The sequence below is a fragment of the Boleophthalmus pectinirostris genome, unplaced genomic scaffold (assembly GCF_026225935.1).
Source record: "Boleophthalmus pectinirostris isolate CB_2022bp ecotype Guang Dong unplaced genomic scaffold, ASM2622593v1 HiC_scaffold_22, whole genome shotgun sequence".
Lineage (NCBI taxonomy): Eukaryota > Metazoa > Chordata > Actinopteri > Gobiiformes > Gobiidae > Boleophthalmus > Boleophthalmus pectinirostris.
The window spans coordinates 24,367,550-24,388,700 of NW_026571190.1; the positions used below are offsets into that span (position 1 = coordinate 24,367,550).

The 21,151-nt window shown below is 37.6% G+C and overlaps 1 protein-coding gene across 2 annotated transcripts in view; it reads right to left on the reverse strand.

The window, feature by feature from the left end:
• Positions 1–2,120: 2,120 nt before the first annotated feature.
• Positions 2,121–21,151, reverse strand: part of fhip1aa (FHF complex subunit HOOK interacting protein 1Aa) — a 32,681-nt gene continuing 13,650 nt past the window's right edge. The window contains exons 3-13 of one of the 2 annotated variants that reach the window (XM_055157994.1): positions 20,022–20,221; positions 15,235–15,906; positions 12,697–12,855; positions 11,834–11,920; positions 10,829–10,996; positions 9,828–9,907; positions 8,665–8,849; positions 7,148–8,062; positions 6,206–6,384; positions 4,997–5,129; positions 2,121–3,792 (exon numbers count right to left, since the gene is read on the reverse strand). In XM_055157994.1, the coding sequence (XP_055013969.1) occupies positions 3,590–3,792; positions 4,997–5,129; positions 6,206–6,384; positions 7,148–8,062; positions 8,665–8,849; positions 9,828–9,907; positions 10,829–10,996; positions 11,834–11,920; positions 12,697–12,855; positions 15,235–15,906; positions 20,022–20,126 (2,886 nt within the window). In that variant the 5' untranslated portion in view covers positions 20,127–20,221 and the 3' untranslated portion in view covers positions 2,121–3,589. The remainder of the gene's footprint in view (positions 3,793–4,996; positions 5,130–6,205; positions 6,385–7,147; positions 8,063–8,664; positions 8,850–9,827; positions 9,908–10,828; positions 10,997–11,833; positions 11,921–12,696; positions 12,856–15,234; positions 15,907–20,021; positions 20,222–21,151) is intronic. The other variant, XM_020931371.2, reaches the window with a different exon arrangement.

The following is a 21,151-nucleotide window of genomic DNA, read 5'->3' on the forward strand; positions in this document are numbered from 1 at the left end:
TTCTGTGAGGATATTGTTTTTTGATTTCTCCAATGCCTTTAACACAATTCAGCCCTTTCTGATGAGTGAGAAGCTGCTCAGGATGGGTGTCAGCTCCTCCATTGTCTCCTGGATTACTGACAACCTGTAAAACAGGCCTCAGTACGTGTGAGGGGGAGCACTCTGTCTGATACTGTGGTCAGTAATGTAGGGGCCCCCCATGGTACAATCCTGTCTCCGTTTCTGTTGAGTCTGTACACCTCTGATTTCCAGTACAGCTCCAGGTCCTGCCATCTGTAGAAGTTCTCTGATTGCTCTGCAGTGGTTGTGTGCATCAGAGATGGACAGGATCTGGAGTATAGGACACTGATTGCAAACTTTGTGGAATGGTCCAAGGCAACCCATTTGACTGAACTGCACTGAATGTTGACAAGATCAAAGAACTGGTGATTGACTTCAGGAGGAATAGGACACCAGTGGAGTCCATCACCATCTAGGACCCTGACATGGAACTAGTGGACTGCTACAAGTACCTTGACGTCCAGGTGAATGGCAGACTGGACTGGAGGGACAACTGTAATGCTGTGTAAAAGAAGGGTAGGAGTTGACTCTACTTTCTGAGAAAGCTTAGGCCTTTCATTCTGTGCAGCAAGTTATTGGAGATGTTCTACCAGTGTGTCGTGGCCTGCGCCCTGTACTTGGCTGTGGTTTCCTGGAAGAGAAGCACCAGTAAAAGGGACACTGGGCAGATTGACAAACTGATCCGTAAAGCTGGAGACATTTGTCACAGTGAGGGACAGGAGGACACTGGACAAACTGCTCTCCATCATGGACACTCCTGCTCACCCACTGCACCAGACTACAGAGGGACAGAGGAACTCATTCTCCAACAGGCTCCTACAGCTCAGACAGATGAAGTGACAGATACAGTTAAACCATACTCCATAAAACTGTACAACTCAGTCTCAGGAGCCTGATCCATGTGAACTCCCAGGCGCTGTGAGCAGGACCATGGATCTATAATAAAACACTTGGCTCTACTGCAAATGAGTCTTTGGAGGAAGGATCCTGGGAACTGAGAAACACCCAACATGTCTGGAGATGACGCCACAACCCCGGCCCTTCATCCGGCAGCACTTGGACATCCCGGGAACCTACTTCAGGATCCCGCTTGCTCAACGGCATCCTATTTGGTCAGGGTGCGCCAGCCTGCGGGTGAATTTGGTTTGTTGCTACTGTATTGTGATACTGTAGCCTAAACCAGCCCTGAGGGTCGGGACCCCCAGGGCAGCGGCTGTGAGGCACTGATTTTAAACCAGTTAGTTTAATAGATCCATGTTTTAAACTTATAAAGCTGTAGCAAGTGCTTAGTTATGAGGTAGCAAAAGAAAAGAAAGCAAACGCCACAAAGCTAGGCCTGTGTTGGCCAACATCGACCTCTTGTGGACACAATAAATTATAACCTGCGCTTCTGACATCAAGCTGCAGAAAAAAAAAGATTTTATTATATATATATATATATATATATATATATATATATATATATATATATATATATATATATATATATATATATATGTGTGTGTGTGTGTGTGTGTGTGTGTGTGTGTGTGTGTGTGTGTGTGTGTGTGTATATATATAGATAGATAGATAGTGCCTTAATTTGCATATACAGCAGCAATTCCTAAAAAATTTTCACTCAAGGACCGGTAATAAGCATTAGCATATGTGTTGTTGTTTTTTTGGGGGGGACCTTGATACAGACGTTTTTCTCATTCTCAGTTTACGGACATGCCATGCTTCATGTGAATCTCAGAACCCCCGGGATTCACGCATTGAGCTGAGTATCAATTGGGTGAATCTGCTGGACTTCAGATAGTGAGTATTCAGATCAGAGAGTCCTTTTAGGTTTTAAACCAACTGGATTAAAATTTAAAAAGCAACTCAAATGAGAAATTTGTGTGAGGCTCATTCTGCTTTCTGATTGGTTAAGTTGTTTATGTTAAAATTTTTGTTGTGGTTTTCAAGACTAACACTTTAATGGTCAAGTGGCTTTATTTGCCAAATTTGAATCTCTTATTTTGATTTTATTTGACTTGCCGTGCAACTACTGTAAGCAAAGACAAACCATCACCCACATGCACCATTTTGAACCAAAGGGTTTATTCAAAGACAAATGCTTGCTGGTGCTTCTCAGACATCCAGAACATAGAAACAACATTTCAGAATCAAACCAATGGCCTTACGGAACTTAACAGAAAAGAACTTAACTTATTTACCCCTACAAAAAGCATTACTTTTACAGGCTTAGGGTTTGGATCGTTTTATTCTCCATTAAAAAGATTTTCTGCCCCATAAAAAAATGCATTATTTTTTACAGGAGCAAGGAAACAATCACCTCAATTGAACCTAACTACCCAGTAGAAAATATTATTTTATTGCCCTTTCAAAACTAAATCAAGAATGAATGCACTAGTTTCATGGTTTTGTTTAGGTAAATTGAAATAACCACGCTTTATCACTAAGCATACTTCTATGGAATATGATGGTCATTATTATTATTATTTACAATAACATAAGACAACATAACAGATACAATAATTTGAAAAATGTGGCAATAGAAACGTATTAAATACCCCATTCCCATTCTGAAAATACACACACTTTAGTTATAGTGTTATACCCAACACAAGGGATTTGCATAGTCTTCTTCTGTAAATGAAAGTACAGAGCAATAAGGCATAAGGGCGTTTTATCAGTCGTACCAATGTGTGCAACAAGACACTTCGTATTATGGGATGTTGCTTACATCCAAGGCTGTTATTTGAGGAACTCCTAAGTCACCCAAGTTTAGAAAAAGACAATACAGAAATGCAGTTAATGCACAGAAATGGTTTGGGCTGCTTCCATTAAATATAGGGATTGTGCAACGTTGACAAGAATTGGCGGGGCTTACCCTCCAAATAAACAAAACAAAACAAAAAAAATTCAAGATTATTATGATGACCAAATATAAAACAATTCTGCCAAAATTAAAAGCAGCCCTCATCCGTACACCAGCCTCAGTGATTGCAGCTGATGCCATCAATGTTGCCTTGGGGGTGTGATGCTACCTGTAGGCTCTGTTCTGTCTGAAGCTCTGTTACTCAAGTTAGACTTTAGCTGAAGTAGCTGGAACTACAACAGGTGAGGTTATTTTTTGACGTATTTTTTCTTGAGTTTTCAGACAGTCTTAAAACTTTCTTGGTAGTGTTTGCTCACGTGTACATTATGTCACCAGAGAACTGCTCATTTTGTCTTAAACATACAGGCAGAACACTCCCAGCATGATGTTACTGCTAAGTATCAATATTAGATTTCATTGTGCGAATGAGGCTGGTGTTTTCAAATCAAACCTGAAGTTCAGATTAAATAAATAGATTTTTCTAATTGTCTTTGGTGGTTGGCTGCAAAGGAGATTGTAAACCGCTCAATATGTTGCTCTCAAAATGAATAGCTGAACAGTATGTAAAAATATTGAAGTTATTCTCTAGTCTGGAAAAATAAATACTCTGTAACTTAAAAATAGTTTTCTTCAAAATCAGTCTTTTTACAAGTGAGATGGACGTGCTCATTCCTCCATGGGAATGTAGGATAGGATAGAGTGTTCCTGAGCAATGGCGGCCAGTTCTTTGAGGAACTCAGAGAAGAGGACGGTAGCAAAGACCTCCGTGCGGTCCAAGGAGATAGCCTTAGGTTTGGGGGGAGGAGAGTTCTGGAGGAGCAGGCCTGGTTCGCCTGAAGTGGAGCTGTTGCCAGCACTTCGTTTGTTTTCTGGAAAATATTACATTAGTCATTATTATGTTGAAGTGGATGGACCCAATATTTGTCCATGTAGGCCTAGTTGAGCTAAAGTAGCTGTTTAGCACAGATATATTGTAAAAACAGTTCTAAGAATTAAAATGAGACTGCTGTGAACTGTCTGCATCTAATTAGAAAGAGTTGCATTGTCCAAAAACCTAGTCCTAGTTGTTAATCCTGTCTCTAGTGAATGATTAGGAAGCTACAACCTTCTTTGTTTTTCACATAGTATACAATTAATCAGACTAAATACTGGAACTACTATACTAGAATACTAGGCTACAGGCTACATCTCCATGACCATAAGTATTTGTATTTGGAGTTTTATTCACACACATATAGCATTTGAAGTAAAAGATAAAATGACACCAGCTAAACAAATATTAATTTTAAGCAAGTCTTAATCCTTTTACAAATAACTTTTAAAGCTTTTTTGAAGTCAGTAAAACCAGTAAAAACCTGTAATGACATGTAAAAACTTCTCAAATCCCTGTGACCTCCAGGGATTAGAGCAGGTGTGTATCTGTATGTAATAACATTGATTAAGATAGAATGTCATCTCAGTGAAGGCACAAAAAATTTATGAAGCCTATATTTTTTATATATATATCTATATCTATATATCTATCTATCTATCTATCTATCTATCTATCTATCTATCTATCTATATCTATATTATATATATTATATATATATATATATATATATATATATATATATATATATATATATATATATATACCAGGGGCTCAAGGAAGAGCTGGAGAGAGCCTGGAAAGTAAAGGCATCAGTGGTGCCTGTGGTGATCGGAGCACTCGGGGCTGTAACCCCCAAACTGGAAGAGTGGCTTCAACACATACCGGGAAAAACGATGGACATCTCAGTCCAGAAAAGTGCAGTACTGGGAACAGCAAAGATACTGCGCAGAACTCTTAAGCTCCCAGGCCTCTGGTAGAGGACCCGAGCTGAATGAGAGTGAGAGAGACCTACCACCGTGGAAGGTGAGAAACAATTTTTTTTTTTATCTATCTATCTATCTATATCTATATCTATATCTATATCTATATATATATATATATATATATATATATATATTTTTTTATTTATTTATTCATTTTTTTCCCCAGATGAGAATAGCATGTAGCGTAGAGGCTGTTGTGGCTGCTGTGAGGAGCACCTGTGGCTCTGTAAGTGGTCTCCCGGGCCAGGAGCCAGTGCTGGGCGGTGGTGATCATCTCAGTGAAGTCCTTCCTGGTCACAGTCAGCTCCTCGATCTGGTTCTTCACAATGGCCAAAACCTGGGGGACAAACTAAATTATAATTACACAACTAATTACAAATACTCATGTCACTGTAACTGAGTAGATTTTTTGTGTAATTACTGAGTATTGTACAAGTCCAAATAGTGCAGTCACATTAGTTGTGCTGTCTCTGCTTTCTTCTAAACCTACACACAAAACAGCTCTGCTCCTGCTCTTATTTGACAGAGTTCAGGGAATATGCAGATTGTGGTTTAAAGCGACTAAAAAACAATAATTAATTAATTAATTAAATTTTAATTCACACTTTTTAATTAAGCAAGTTTTGTATAAAAGCTTGATCCTAAATGCTTCAAAACTGTGTTAAGAAGTAAGTTGTAACTAGTACTCTGAGTAGTATTTTTAATGTGTACTTCCTACTTTTACTTAAGTACAATTTTGGCAGCAGTATTTGTAATCGAGTACATTATTAGACATGTAACGGTACTTTTGCTTGAGTACAAATTTTCAGTACACTTTCCTCCACTGTCATGTTTATTTGTATGTCTCCCTCTACTGGTAAAAAGCTGCAGAACAAAGCTGCAAAACAAAACTCTACTTTCTAATAATTTGTCAAAACAAAAATTCTAATTATAAAACAACAGAGTGTGATGAGTGAATATAGGTTTACATAAGCTCTCTAATGAAACAATAAATAAAATATGTAGGTAGGTTGTGTTATAACTCCATTTGCTAGAATCATTTTTATAATTTCAGCCTAGAAATTGCCAGTATCTATTGAACAAAAAATAACAAAGGGATTTTAAGGCTTGCCAATATAAAATAACAGTTTTTGTGAGACAAATTCCTTATGAAACATTATAATAGTTGTTAGTGGTTTGTGTGAGTAGACCTGTGCATGTTACTATATACTGTATCTGTATATCATTATTATTTTTACTTGTGCATGTACATATGTATAATTATGCAATATTTGATACCAGTCTCTTGCTATTTCTGCTACTTATTTTGAATTAATTATTGCTATTTTTACCGTTGCTCTTTGTTATTAGAATATATTGTGATGTGTGAGCTACTGTGTCCAAATAATTTCTCTTGTGGATCAGTAAAGATTGTCTTTCTGTTACCTGGTAGAGTGAGCGCACAGAGGGCTGGAACACCAGGTTTGTGTTGAGGAGGAAAGAGCGCAGCAGCGGCTGGGGGTACGCTGCCAACTGTGCCACGATGCCTGTCAGGAGCAGGTTCACGTGGAGAGAGTTTGACAGCATGTTCTCCAGACGGGACAGAAGCACACTGATAAACGGCCCTGGGGAAGCACAGACACAGGTTAGAGCAAAGGTTTTCAACCTTTTTTGAGTCACAGCACACTTTTTAGGTTGAAAAGTTAAAATAAACACATCTTCTAGAATATATATGGACCACTGCTTTGAGTAATATTATTTAAAAGTAATAAAAGTTAGTATTAGCAAAAGCAAAAATGTTTTAACATCATCAATACATCCACTGCTTGATCTGTCAGGATTTATTCATTTGTAGCATCCCTCAAAGGGATTACATCACAGTGGAAAAGGCTGTGGCCTCCTCTGGCTGAAAGTATCCATCTTAAAAACTTCTTAAAAACTTAAGTATGCTATAGTGGTGTGCCCCCTTAACAATTATTCGACAATGGTTAAATGAATCAAAACCAAACTTCTATCTATTTCCACTGGAAAGACTTACTTTTATACTTAAAGGTATAAAATATAACTTTTTAGTTTGTTTTTTTTTTAGAGCGTGAGGACCTTTCCTGGAATACACTGGAGAGGATCATGCTAATATGGTAACATATTATACACTAGTCTGGTCCCAGGAGCCTCTTCCCAAACTCCCTTCCATCCATCACACAAACTTCTGTTGATATGTCTTGGGGATTTTTTTCCCTTTTAGATTTTGTTTTTTTTTCTTTCTTTGTGTTTGTGTGTGTGTGTGTGTAAAAAAAATCTGCCTATTGTTGAGAGAGTCCAGTGTGCATGCCTTTAATACAAATTAAATGATCCAGTGAAGGAAGTATCCAGTAGCCTATTACTCACCTGTAAACGGCACTGAATGACATTTACTCGTGCTCCCACTCCTCAGCTTAGGCCCAAATGGAAACTGCAGTTTGTCAGACTCTGGCGTCTCTGCTGCGAATGAACTAAAATCCATCTCCTCTTCCTCCTCTCCATCATCTCTTTCCTCCTCCACCCTTTTCTCCCCCTCTCCCTCCGCTCCCCCAGTCTTCTCCCCTGCCTCTGGGTCCAAAGTCCGGATCAAGTCCTCATACTGGGCCAGCAGATCCTCCGCCATTTCCGATGTGGAGCTTTTATGATTCGAATTACAATCCTTTTTCACGTCACTACCTTTCACCACTTTTTTAATATCCACCACTGCTGAATCTTCTGACTCAGATAATTTTTGTTTAGTTCTTTCTACGTCTTGGCTGTCTTTTTTAGCGACCAAATTGTACACCATAACATCATCTTGGAACTCTGATTCTTCTATGTACGAATCTTTGACAAGCATTATCGCCGTTCGCCGCATTTCTTGTATGTGTTTTGGTGGCTCAACTTCTGGTAGAACAGTTTTTTCTTCCACAGTCACCTCTGAACTTTGCACCGGGCAGGCATCGTAACTATCATCCCATTCCAGCTCCAAAATGGCAGCTGTCGAGTCACTAGTTGATGGTGGTGGTCTCCTAGGCAGGACTGGTTGCTGGATTTTCTTAATATTAATTTGCTTGGTTTTGAGTAGCGGCTCTTCCAGTACCCCGGCCTGGAACTTGTCCGGCGGCGGGTCCTGGCCGTCATAGGGTGCTGACCAGACCTGGCATGCCCGCAGACAGCTGCTGATGCTGAGGCGTGCATCGTAGAGGTAGTGAAGGTAGCTCACATCCAGGTAGATCTCTGAGCCGATTTTGCAGGAGTTCCCCATGCCGTCGTCATCATCTGAGAAGCTTTCAATTTTGTCTGAGGAGAAAAAATATTGGATTATTACAGTTGTAGAGCTGTAGGCCTTTAGTCATGTGGTCGATTAAACAGTTGATGGTGTTTTAGTCAAACAAGATTCACATTAATCAACTAATACTTTTATTTAGATTACAGTGATTTATATGGGATGAAAGCAAACAGGAGAAGCTGAGTTAAGGTGAGTGAGTTAGGTATTTTTTTGGCGTTTATGTTTAAAAAGGCAGGTTAAATTTACAAGTTTAATCTGTCTTTAAATAGATTGTTTTCTAGTACTTTATTGCACAAATAGTTGTTTTTGTATTAACTCCCATGCAGGTGTAGTCTTGTGAGTACAGTTTGGATCAGATACATCAAGACACACTAAAGTTTTGAGAGTTTTGCCCCCTTTTTTGTCGACTAATCAAGCGGCAGGACATGTCTTTAGTTGACCAGGAATTTCTTTAGTCGACTACTTTAAGTTTCATTATTTTAAGTTTGAGTTCTCAGAAAATGCCGCTTTATCTCCTTTTCATATAAGGGTTTGAAAATGTCACATGGTCATGTTTCAACAGACATGAAAATGAAAATTTGCTGCTTGTTACTGCGTGTGTCTCCTTCATCACCTGATGCCTCGGGGCCCTTGGAGAACAGTATAGACTCAAGCTGTCTTAAAGGTGGAGGGCTTTTGTCCGGGGAGCAGCAGGACGGCGTTAGTGCTAAGATCTTAGCTGCCGACACAGAGTAGCAGTCTCTCTCCCTCACCACACGCCTCTGACTCAACATCATGTGATTACAGGGGATCAGGTATCTGCCAAGAAAAGAGGAGGGACATCCTGTTAATTCCACAACATGGCCATGGGGTAGTGAGGGGCAAATGATGACCAGTGAAGAATAATTTGAAAATGTATTTCCTATTATGATCATTACTATTATATCATTCAGTATATCACAAATGGGGCAATATTTTTGGGGGTCAATATTTATCACATGCACCTTCTCTTTGAACTAGTCAGAAATGTATTATTTTATGACTATATGATAAGATTTGAGCTATAAAAGACTATCTATTAATAACTTCTGTGACTTATTATAGATACAAATTAATTACTTGAGTGTTTCATTCTGCAATTTATTTATTGCAGCTCATGTTTTTTTTTTTGTTTTTTTTTTTTAAGAATATTATAATATTATAATATTTTTTGTGGTTTAAATCTGCTTTTGGGTTATTGTGTCAGTGGCATCAATTAGTTTCTATATTATCATCTATATTTATTTACTTTAGCAATATATCGCACTTCAAAATTTGTTATCATGACAGGCCTAGTTACTTACAGAGTACTGAATACCTCCTTAAAATGCGTTTTGTAACGTATTCTGATATATGCCCTATCAGAGTACTGCATTCTGAATACCTGGAATACTTTTACACCAAGTTGCTTTTAATATATAGAGTAGAAATGCAACATAGAATTCAAAATGGCTTTATGTTTGTTTCAGCCTTTGTTATGCATTTCCTAATACTCATTAGAGAAGGAAAAATCACACATCACCATAGAGTGGTGTTTTCTATCTTCCTTACTGATTCAGTGAAGTTTGAAGCATATACTTTGTGATCAAGTACTGCAATGTATTCCTTTGATATTTGGAAAGTAACTGAATCAACCCAAACAAAACCAAATGAAAGCAAGTACTAGAATACAGTTGCTAGAAATGTGTGTTCTGATATGTATTTTTGGTGCATGTTACTTCCCAACACAGATGGTAACACACCAGGTAGCCTCAATACCTCAATATGAGCTGCAACATGACATCTTCACAGTACAAGCCGATGAGGGTGCGGAAAAGTGCAAGTGATACTGTGCCCAGCTGTGGAAAAAAGAAAGTAACATATGAAGCTCTGTAAAGGTTTGATCCTTTCTCTATTCACTGCAAATGCTGTTAAGTTCAGTTTGGAATGACACTTTACTACTTACTTTGTGGACAGAAGTCAATGAATACTGAATAATGGGGTTGTCGAGTTAGATCAAAAAGCATTTAGTATTTAGTATTATATTATTATCATATTAACTCATAACTTGTACTTGTGTCTGGTAGTTATAATCTAAGACAACTGTGGATAATTGTATGATAATTTTGACTTTAAATCACTATATTGATCTAAAATGAGTTAGTAAAAAAACAAGTCAGCTGATTTTCAGCTGATTTCCACATTGGAAAACTGTGGTGTTCAGTGGGAGCTGATGTCATCACAACAAAGAACAGATTAAGAAAATAAAACTGGAGAACGAATCAAGTAGAGAGCAGTGGGCGTGTACTGGTGGCAGTAAAAAGTGAGTCAATCGGAGCAATGACATCTTGAATACAAGGGTATAAAGATTACTCAAACATTTATAAATCACTCTGAATATAACTTTGAGAGAGTAAATGAGGAGGGGAAACAGCTATAACATGGTTAAAAGCTCTGAAAAGTTGATTTTGCATAATAGGCCTCCTTTAATGCAGCAGCAACAAGCCAATATGTAAAAAAAACTATACTGTCTAGTTCTTCTTGTTGAAGTAGGTGTGTGTGAGCAAACAATGTCATTTACTCAGTCAAGTGTTAACAAATCAGTTATTCAGTCTGCAAAAATATTTAAACAAGATTTTGTAACATGTAAGCAAGTCCAGCACACTATTGCCTGTTCTAGGGTTGTCAGAAGTTTAGAAAATCAAATACTAATCAATACTAAATCTAGTACTGAATACATACTTTTGACGGTCCTATTAGTTAGTGTTGTAGTTCAGTACCTGGAAGGGCGTATTGATGCGGCTGACCAGCGTATCTAAGATGTGCACATTCTCATAGCGATGCAGCAAGATGAAGGAGAGGAAGGTCTGGAGCAGGGCTGGTTCTGACACACTCCTGATAAACAGCTCCAGGTATGCTGTTGTGGTCATTACCTCCTCCAGGGTCATCTGTGGACACAAGAAAAGCACATCTATGGAATTTTCACGTTTATATGACTGTCACTGTTATTGTCATGGTAATACCTCAATTTCAAAACTAAGAAATTGGCCTGATAACACAATAATAAACACTCTCATGTGCGGCCCTGTACTCATTATGACCGAGCTCAAGATATTCTAAAGCTATTCAGGAAAGGTTCATTTCTGTTTCAATATTAGTTAGTATCAGTTAGCATCTGATTTTTATCATTTTGACAACCCTAATTTATATATGCATAATGCAAAAGGATGAACACTTTCACTGATTATAAACTACCCCCGGTTTAAATATATTTATATCACTTACTTACTGCTGAGATGTAAAATTATCACACTGATCCTTAACTAGGAAGTTATTAAATATTACATAACCAGACAATATGAGAAACCAAAAATGTGCTTTTTTAGACATCAGAATGTAGGTGTCCATTAATGGCAGTACACATTTCTGGTAGAATATCTTTGTCAAATTGATGTAACTGCAATAAAGTAATTGCTGAAAAAAATGCTGATGTGTCTTTTTTTTTTAAACACACTATAATCTTTTCCCAGATTAATAGTTGCAAGTATTGCTATATTGTGGTGAAATAAAAGAAAAAAATCCAACAACAATAACAAAAACATTTCACAAAAGACAGTTGACACTGATAATTCATGTGGTATTTTTGAGTATCTACTTGTCTTTTACAACCTACAATATTTTCAGAACAATATTCAAATGTTAAGAGGATTCACTCCTCCATAAATAACCAGTAGTAGTAATATTAGGAGTAGTAGTAGTAGTAGTACAGCTGTAATAGTCCTGACCTTGTGTAGTGCTGGTGCGAGGACAGGCACGAGGAAGCCATTATAGATATAGCTGACAAGCTGATCTCTGATATCCACGTGGGCCACCTGGGAACAGACGGAGGTGCTCAGAAAGAGGCTAAAGACACTCAGAACATGTGTACAGACTGAGATGATTAAAGGCACAATTTAAAACAAATATTATAGAAGAGAAATTTAAAGGTGCACCGTATAACTTTTCTGATCTGTCACTTGCTTGTGTCTATGGAGATGTTATTGCTTTGCCTAGAATGTTACACAGTATAGAATTAAACATCTCTCTAGCGTGGATTTCATTATGGGTCATTTAATTGAAAACATTTCTTGAAAACATGCATTCTTACTGTCACTGGGGCCACCTCTTCACAGATCTGACATGTGACTTGGTCTGGTGATTTATACATACATTAATTGCCATACTGTAGTAAAACATTCCAGCTATAACACCACCATATACAAAACAGGTGGGGGACCTTCTACCAGTAAAATTATGCAGTGCACCTTTAGATAAAGTTTAGTGAGACATGCTAAAAATAATATATAGTTAAAATTTAAAGTTACTGTAAAATATCTGAAAATATATGCCAAAAACAAGCATTAGAGCAAAATCCCAAGGTGGTTAAAAGCAGACAAATATTATTACAGTCTATGAAGTTGGAATTACATTTGAACTACTGTATGTATTTTACACTGAATAAATATTTAAGATATCAACAACATCCAAGTGAGTACAAAAGACTCAACTATATTCGTACACATATTTGTTCAGTGATATTATAGTATGTACAGCAATTTTACAATATAAAGTGAATTATAGGACATAAAAAACACATAATCTGTTCAACCTGGATGACGGCGTTGCAGAATTCCAGAGAGTTGAGGAACTGGACAAGAGCGGGCATCCGGAGCCAGTCCTCTTTGTGCAGGCAGTGCCACTCCTCGTTGGGCACCTCCAGTTTGGTGGGCAGAGAGGAGTACAGACCACTTAGACCTGTGGCTAGGACCTGGGAGAAGAAAAAGGGCATTGCTGTTGGTTATATATGGAAGCTCTCAATGTATCAATTTCACCACCCATCCAAGTGACTTCTTCAGTTTCTTCATTTGGATGGGTAATAAAACGTATTCAGTCTAAAACTTTTGTCCAGTTGACAGAATTTTCTTTTCTTTTGCTATATATAGAAGAGTAGTTAAACAGTGGTGTCAAAATATAGACAAACATCTCTGGAGTAACAATCTATATATGGCTAATATTTTTTTAGCTTTAATACAGGTCTAATAGAATATGTCAGTGGTATAACTTTACACTTATAATTCTATCTATTTACACAATGACATAAACTTGATCTCTACTTGACTTTTGCTCTCACCGTGTTCTCTGGACTTCACTAAAATCATAAATCTAGAGTTGAATATTAGTATGTGTGAAGTATGTGTGAAGTATGAGCACCATTAAACATGAATCAGCCTGTGTGTGACATCAGTGATAAATGAGAGGTATCTGCTCCATTAGGTGGATGCCTAAGAGCTCCTATGAAAATATTTTTTAATACACTATAGCTGCATGAACAGACATGCAGCAAATGTCAGCATATGTACTGACTACTTACTATTTTTATTTAGAGACACCTGTTGAAAGACATAAAGTTTTAGTTTTTTTGTTTTAGTTCACTGCCTCTGTCAATTATAACGATGAAACTTATAATCATCGTAAATTGGGGAAGGCAATATCTATAGCACTAAAGGAAACTGCATTATGTTAGCTGGCATCCTATTCATTAACATCATTTGCATTGATACGGTACACCACAGCATCAGGATTAAGTGTGTGGGCAGCAACTAAATATGACTCACATTGCTTTTATTTCCTTTTTCCACATTAAAATAAAGACAGAATATGTTTATTTTTATACAAGATTAGCTTCAAATCAATAATCTAAATGTTTGGATTTTGGTCTACATGGTTGAAATGTGTTGCCTTGTTTGTATAGAATTTGGAATTATATCAGAAAAAAACAATTTACTCTGAAAACATGACGGCATTAACTGAGACACCATAATAAAAGGTGTGTGAAATGATACACAGAGGTACAACTAAGAGGGATAATTTAAATTTATGAAAACTATTTAGGAGCCATTTAAGTCAGGTAATAACATTTATGATTAGGTAATGGTGCTGTAGGTTCCATTAGACTCTTCCAGACACATTAGTAATGGGAGTCCTTGTGCTTTTGTCAAATGTGTCATCTTTAAACTTATTTATAGTGTTTGGCCTGAAAGACTGGTGTGTTGCCTTTTGAGAGAATTATGTAACCTAATGTAACTGTGATCTATGAAAAATATGAGCTACGTGACAAGTTTAAACATGTTTTGGAAGTGTGCTGATAAGGAAAGGAGGTGTTCCTGAGCTCTAAGTCTTTCAAAGCAAGATTCCATTTGGTATGAATTATTATTCTATAGTATTAAATATAAAATATATAAATATATTTACATATTCTTCAAGTTCTGTAATCTTCTGTAATCTCACAATCTTTTTATGGATTATTTAATACAATTATGCATTTATTATTATAAGGGAGAGGAAATTCTAGTCTGCATACTTACTAAGAGACTACTAATGTATGGTAGAAGACAGCTATTTTTGATGTTTTTTAGTTGTATAGCTTTTAAATGTGTATCTTTAATGATTTTTAGATATACAGCTATGACTTCCTGTACCACACTTACCCAACATGCAAGTAAATAATATATAAGTAGTGTTTTTATGCTGCTTGGTGCCGCCATGACCAGACCACATACATGGACACAGCTAATCTCAATGAATTATTTAAGAATGCCTGCATTAAGAATCTATAAGATGCTGTCAATGCTATACCAACTCAACTCAATGGAAACACCAGATTTTCTACTCTAAATGAAAAAAAAATTTTTTTTTTTTTAAATCTTACCAAAAATTAAACCTAGAGCAAAACTTAAAAGATATCTGACAATACAAAAATAAATACATAAAAATGGTGATCAGATACTATTATTATTAAATGTATTAACTGTTTAAATAAAAAATAATTATTATTAGAGCTGCATATGTTGAATGTTTCATTTTTATACTGCTTTGCACTAAAAGGCAAGTGTGTTTTCTTTTGAAGGAATTATGTAAAGAGAGAGGTGCTCTAAAGCTTTTGAAGCAAGATATAGATCATTTGGTATAATTTTACAAATAATATTCTTCAGATTCTGTAATTTCACAATCTTTTGATGGATTATTTAAAACAAATTATTGTGCATGTATTTATTATTATGTGGAGCTGTGAAAGAAAAAAAAAGACAAAGACAACTAATTTTGATTTAAAACTCAGCAGCCCTGATAATAACCAACTCCAACTTACTGGACAGAAAAAAGTATTCTCCGCTATGTGCTTTGCCACCCTCTGGTTCTCTGCAGACAGAGACATGATGAGGAGGAGCGCATCCCGGGCCTGCTGTCCCACTGTCCCCTCCCTGTGGATGTAGGGGATGAGCAGTGAGAAGATCAGGAAGTTGGTGGCCCCCTGATCTTCGCTGGTGTGAAAAAACAACTCCAAAACAGACGGATCTTTAGCCAAAACGCAACACAACTGATTCAACAAAAGCACTAGTTCTGCCTCCACTTGTGGGGCTGCAGTTCCTGAACAGGAAGACAACAGCATCATCAGCGGACGTAAAATCGGCTTGTGATGTAGTAAAGGTTGACGTGCTTGGCCAACCAACATCTCATACATTTTTAACTGTTCTAATTTCATATCATCTGTGAATTCTCGGCGTAGACTCCAAACAAAAAGGCGTTCCATGACATTCTCCATAATGACGAACTCCAGGATGGGTCCCATAGCTCCGGGTTGGCCACAGTCCTCCTCGATCAGTAGAAACAGCATGTGCTCCACATAGTTCTGCACTGCGCTGGCCTCATCTCCGGGGATTGCACCAAAGCGGGGGGAGCCGCCAGAGGAAGAACCCAGGTTCAGGACGTTCAAGGAGGAGGTGTTACGGAGGGGGTCGTGCTTCTCCAGAATCTTCACCACCTGCACAAATAGAAGATACAATTAAGCATTGTCAAAGTGTTATCATAAAGATGTGAAATGTATTTAATGTGTTTCTCGATAATGTATTAGCCCTGTAAAGCTCTTTCCAGAAGCTCAGAGTCACTCTACAATGATAGTAAGTTGTTACTGTAGCCACAGCTGCCCTGGTGCAGACTGATAGAAAGGAAGCTGCCAATCAGTGCCATCTGCCCCTGCGACCATCACCAATCACTCACACAGCACATTCATATTATGTCTTGCCTAAGGACACAACAACAATTTCCTCGGACACTGCTGCCCCACTGTGGCACTTGGTATTCCCAGTGGTCTCCCATCCAAGTACTAACCAGGCCCAAATATGCTTAACTTCTGAGATTAGACAAAATAAGGATTTGACAAGGTGGTATGGACGCCTATATGCATGATATGACTTTTTTTTTTTTAATCTTGAACCAATGGTAGAAAGCATGCCAAAGACTTCATCTAAATTATATGAGACAATTTCTTTGTTGGAAAATCTCAATCAACAACAAAAAACCTCAGGATCGCGATACCACCTAGGCACCTAGTAGGCAGTAGGTTACATTGGTAGGAAATAGTATTTACATTACAGAACTGGATTATTAGATAGAAAATTTTAAAAAGCAAAAATTCATGTGGCAGACAGTAAACACCCTTAAAGTACACAACAAGTAAAAATAATTGTTCTTTCTCTTCTTTATCTTTCAGTATTGTCTACTTAAGGTAAATAACAATACGAAGACTACACCTCAAACAGATAAATCCACTTTTCTATAGATCACGCAGAGCCCTTTATAAACAAAGCCACTCACATTGAATAAACACACTATGCTCGCAGCAGTCAAATAGGCCTTTGTGCAGGCAGTGGCTGTTGTGTAGAAACTAAAGCCACTATAATAGCCCCACTGTCCCCGAGCTGCCCCTGCTGCCATGACGATGCACCACACACAAACATAGGAGTCCTGATGGAGCTGTGGTCGCTAATGAGGAGACAGGAAGCTTTGATAATCTGTCAACCATTCTGCTCACTGAACACTTTTGAACAGTGGCCATATTGATCACAACACAGAGCCATATGGAGAGTGGTTAGTAAATGTTGTCTTTTTGAAGGATTCATTGAAAGTTGCAGGCTTTAAAAATGTGAATGACTTTGTTTCTATACAATGTTTCTATATCATATTATATAATACACTTTGATAAAATGTAGCACAATCATGGCAGTATCCTTGAGCACAATGTTAGATTAGCAATTAAATTATGGTTATCCGAATTATAACAAAGACTCCAAAACATGCAATCTGAGAGAAGAGATATGTCTGTAAAGTGTACTGAAGGGCATAATTTACCCTGTTCAAAAGCCTTTCTCAATCTAGCAACTAATAAATCAATCAATGCTAAATGTCAGCCTGTTTAGCAAAATAATCATTATTTGCAGCTATAGGCTGTATGTACCAGACTGAGGCATGTTTTAATCTGTTCCGCCCATTTTTGATCAGAATAATTTTAGTGTGGCAATAAATTACAGTAGTATATATGCCACATGCCAGGATTTGAATATGGCCCACCCTCATATATACTTTATGTTCAGTCTATGAATCCAGGCCTATACAAATGTAACACTTTAGTACACAGTGATAGTGTTGAAAACATTATCAGTGGCTAATACGAGACAATAGAATGATGTAATAACCAGAAGCGTGCACAGATAGCTGAGCCTTGAAAGCTGCATGCATACATACAGTATATGAAAAGATAAGAGAGCAGGGACAGAGCCCTGGGGTGTGCCCAGAAATTCCAATGTAGGCTATTTATCATATTGTGTCACTGTTTGGCTTTTTTTTTTTGCACATCCAATTATCAAAGCGAGAAGCCAAAAGATAAAAATGCTCAATTGTTATGGTATTCAGATTTAGCATTTCAGCAGCATGTAGCTCAACTTTCATACTTTTAGTTTATCACAGCCAAAGCATCTGATTGCTTTGCATGTGCTAACGATACACCGCGTGTACAACCTGTAACAGCAGATAAGACACAGAACAGAGATATAAAAGTAATCTATAAAAAATGAAGCACACAGTCAGATCCAGACACCAATGACCAGCAGAGTCCTCCTGTTTCAGGGCTTTCCAACCTGAAACCAAAGTCAAGTGGACTCTTATCAAATAGGTTATCTGAGGACGAAATAAGACTCTATGGAGTGAGACTGAACAACAACTACTGCAACTGAAGAATAGTGCTGGCTGAAGCATGGTAAGGTGATTTTATCAGAAAACCTACTAACATGTGTATGTACATTATCTTAAAAGTCTTTAACACAGCCTTTTCATTTAACACTTGTAGCATGTATTTATTCAATTAAAGCTAAATTTTATCGCTACCATCCAAGATTATTTGGATGGTGGAAGATGTGAAACCTGTTCCCCCTTTCCTCACCATCTAGCATCTAGTGGAAACAAGAGGGACAGGCTGGCTACTTTAATTACAGGTGGTAACATTAATGCTATCAAATACCTTTAAAAGCATTTTAATCTCTGTGTAATCTCTGCATTCTTATGTTGAGTGGGTGGCATCTCCACAGTTCAGAGATGTAACTTGTCCAGGTGGCATCACCTAGCACTAGTTCTGCCTCCACCTGCGGGGCTGCAGTCCCAAACATGACAACAACAGCATCATCAGTGGACATAAAATCATCTTATGATGTAGTAAAGGTTGTCACGCTTGACCAACATCTCATACATCTTTAACTCTTCTAATTAACTGTTTATCTCTATGGAGGTAAGTAGGCGGCAGACCCTCCACCAGAAAAGGTGCATGTTTAAGACATTCTCTATCTGATTTTAAATTATGTAATTTGGCATAGATTAGAAATAACATAGTCAACACATTTCAACATCCAAAACCTTTGCCAACATCCTGGTCTCGTGGGGCTCTAATAAAACCACAGTCGGGTTAACCTTCATTTAACAAGTGCCCACAGCGTCAGCCTTTAATCCAGACAGAGCAGTTACACGCTCCTCTACCTCACACAGGGACTCATGTCGTGTCTGTGTCAGTGCGGGACTGGCCCAGCAGGCTGCCACGGCCCGGGGGGTGAACAGGGCACAAGCTGCCACACAGAGCCAACAGTCTGAGCCCCAGAACAGCCCTGCCAAGATTCCACTGGGACTGACCACACTGAACAAGGCAGGCTGAGCCGAGTATTAGTCAGAACAGAGCAGCTTTTCTCTCAATTAAAAGTGTTTCAGAATGACTCCAGATCTAGTGCTTCAGTGCAATCCAATAAACTTGTAAGAGCTTTTCACCAAGTTTTGTAGCCCTTTTGCAATGTACCGATCCACAGGTATTACAGAATGACTATTGCAAAGAAAAGAATAATATGTCTTCTTTAAAAAACATATAGTAGAAAATGTATTCCATTTTCATAGTTTGTTTAATTTTGTATTTATTTCATGATCCAGTAAATATAAAATAAACATACAGGGAACTCAGCTTTAAGTTGATATACATAAGATACATCAACTTAAATTATAAAACTCCGTAACATTTGCATTAAATGAAATGGGTGAAAAGAATTTTGTTCTGTGGATGTTAAAGGTCAAGAACATTTAGGTGATGTCATTGCACTGATACTTTGGCCCAAGCGCTGAAGTTGCTATACTGCACTTTGGATAAATCACATTTTTGAGATTTGTTCCATCAAATTTACTCTTGGAATAGAAACAGTTTTTTGTACTTGCTCAAAGTCCATGAACATTATGTATTTAAACTAAAATGTTAATAACTGTAAGAAAATCAAGCAGAGCTGAGTCAAGTTAACTTTGATGGTTATGGTTAAATATGATTGTTTTTGTTTCTGTTTCTTACAATAAATGATAAATAAATGCAATTATATAAATTAATATATTTAGGGTTAACAATACTTACGGCTACAGCACACAGAACAAACACATTTAAAAGTGTTAAATTAAAAAGGTGCAAAATCAGGCAATGACAGGCTGCTCCTGTGCCTCAAATAGATTAAACAAACCTCTAGAGATTACACAGATCTGCTCTGACCATGTGTTCACTCTTATGTGCTGTATGGTGGTGTTTACCTGGGCCCAGTGGTTCTTGAACACAATCATGCATGTCTCTGGGTCCACCCCGTTCAGAACCACGGACGGCCCATCTCGGTTTCCACTGGCAACCATGGAGGCCATCTTTCTGACCTGGTCACACACACTTACACCATGATACAGGCAGGGGGTGGGTGCTTCTCACTGCTGCCAAACCATTACTACAGGATACATGAACACTGTGGAGAAAAAATACACAAAATTATAAAAATGAGATATGTCATGATGAACAAATGCTTAAAAAATTAATGATTCAGCATCCGTCAGGTTTAAGTGAGCAACAAATTCAAAGGTGCACTATGCAACTTTTTAGTGGAGTGTCGGTCATCTGCAATTCTGCTTGTGTCTCTCCATGGCCTAGCACCATGTTATGAACCATCTCCCAGTCTAAGGAGGTCAGAGACCAGCCTCTCGCTGGTACCCAGAGTCAGGACCAAACATCGTTTATGCAACTATATGATTTTAATGTCTTTCTTATTCTGTAAAGTACTTTGAATTACTTTGCGTACAAATTCAAATGAACTGGCCTTCCCTTGCTTGTCTCTATGGAGACATAATTGCTTTGCTTGAATATTCTACACAGTATGACACTTATCGCTATCCACAGTACCCCCATAGTAAGAATACACTTTTTTCAAAGTATATTTTTAACAACTGTATGTGACGGTGACTTAGTTCTAACTAACTTGACTGTATGAATTGTAATAAAATCAATATATTTTCCCCATATTCTCCCTTCCTAATACTAAATTTGACATTGTGACATCTCTAATTTAAATGGTTCATATTACAATATTTTCTGATTTCTTTTATAATGTTGTTTCCTCATCACAAACATAACTGGAGTTGTGTTTTGTTTCGTTCACACACTTAACACATAAATCCTGCATATTTATGCCAAGTTCTTCTCTCAAACCACAAAAAACACTACCGTCACTAGAAGCATGTGTAATATTTCAGGACTGGAATTGCCAATCTCTACTGAACAAAAGGTAAATATTGCTGTTAACTTGAAAACTACCACTTCATTACATCACAAGGTGGACCAGAGCATTTTGAGCTTTGGAGATGTAAACAGCCTAATAATAAAGGATTACTCAAACATGTGT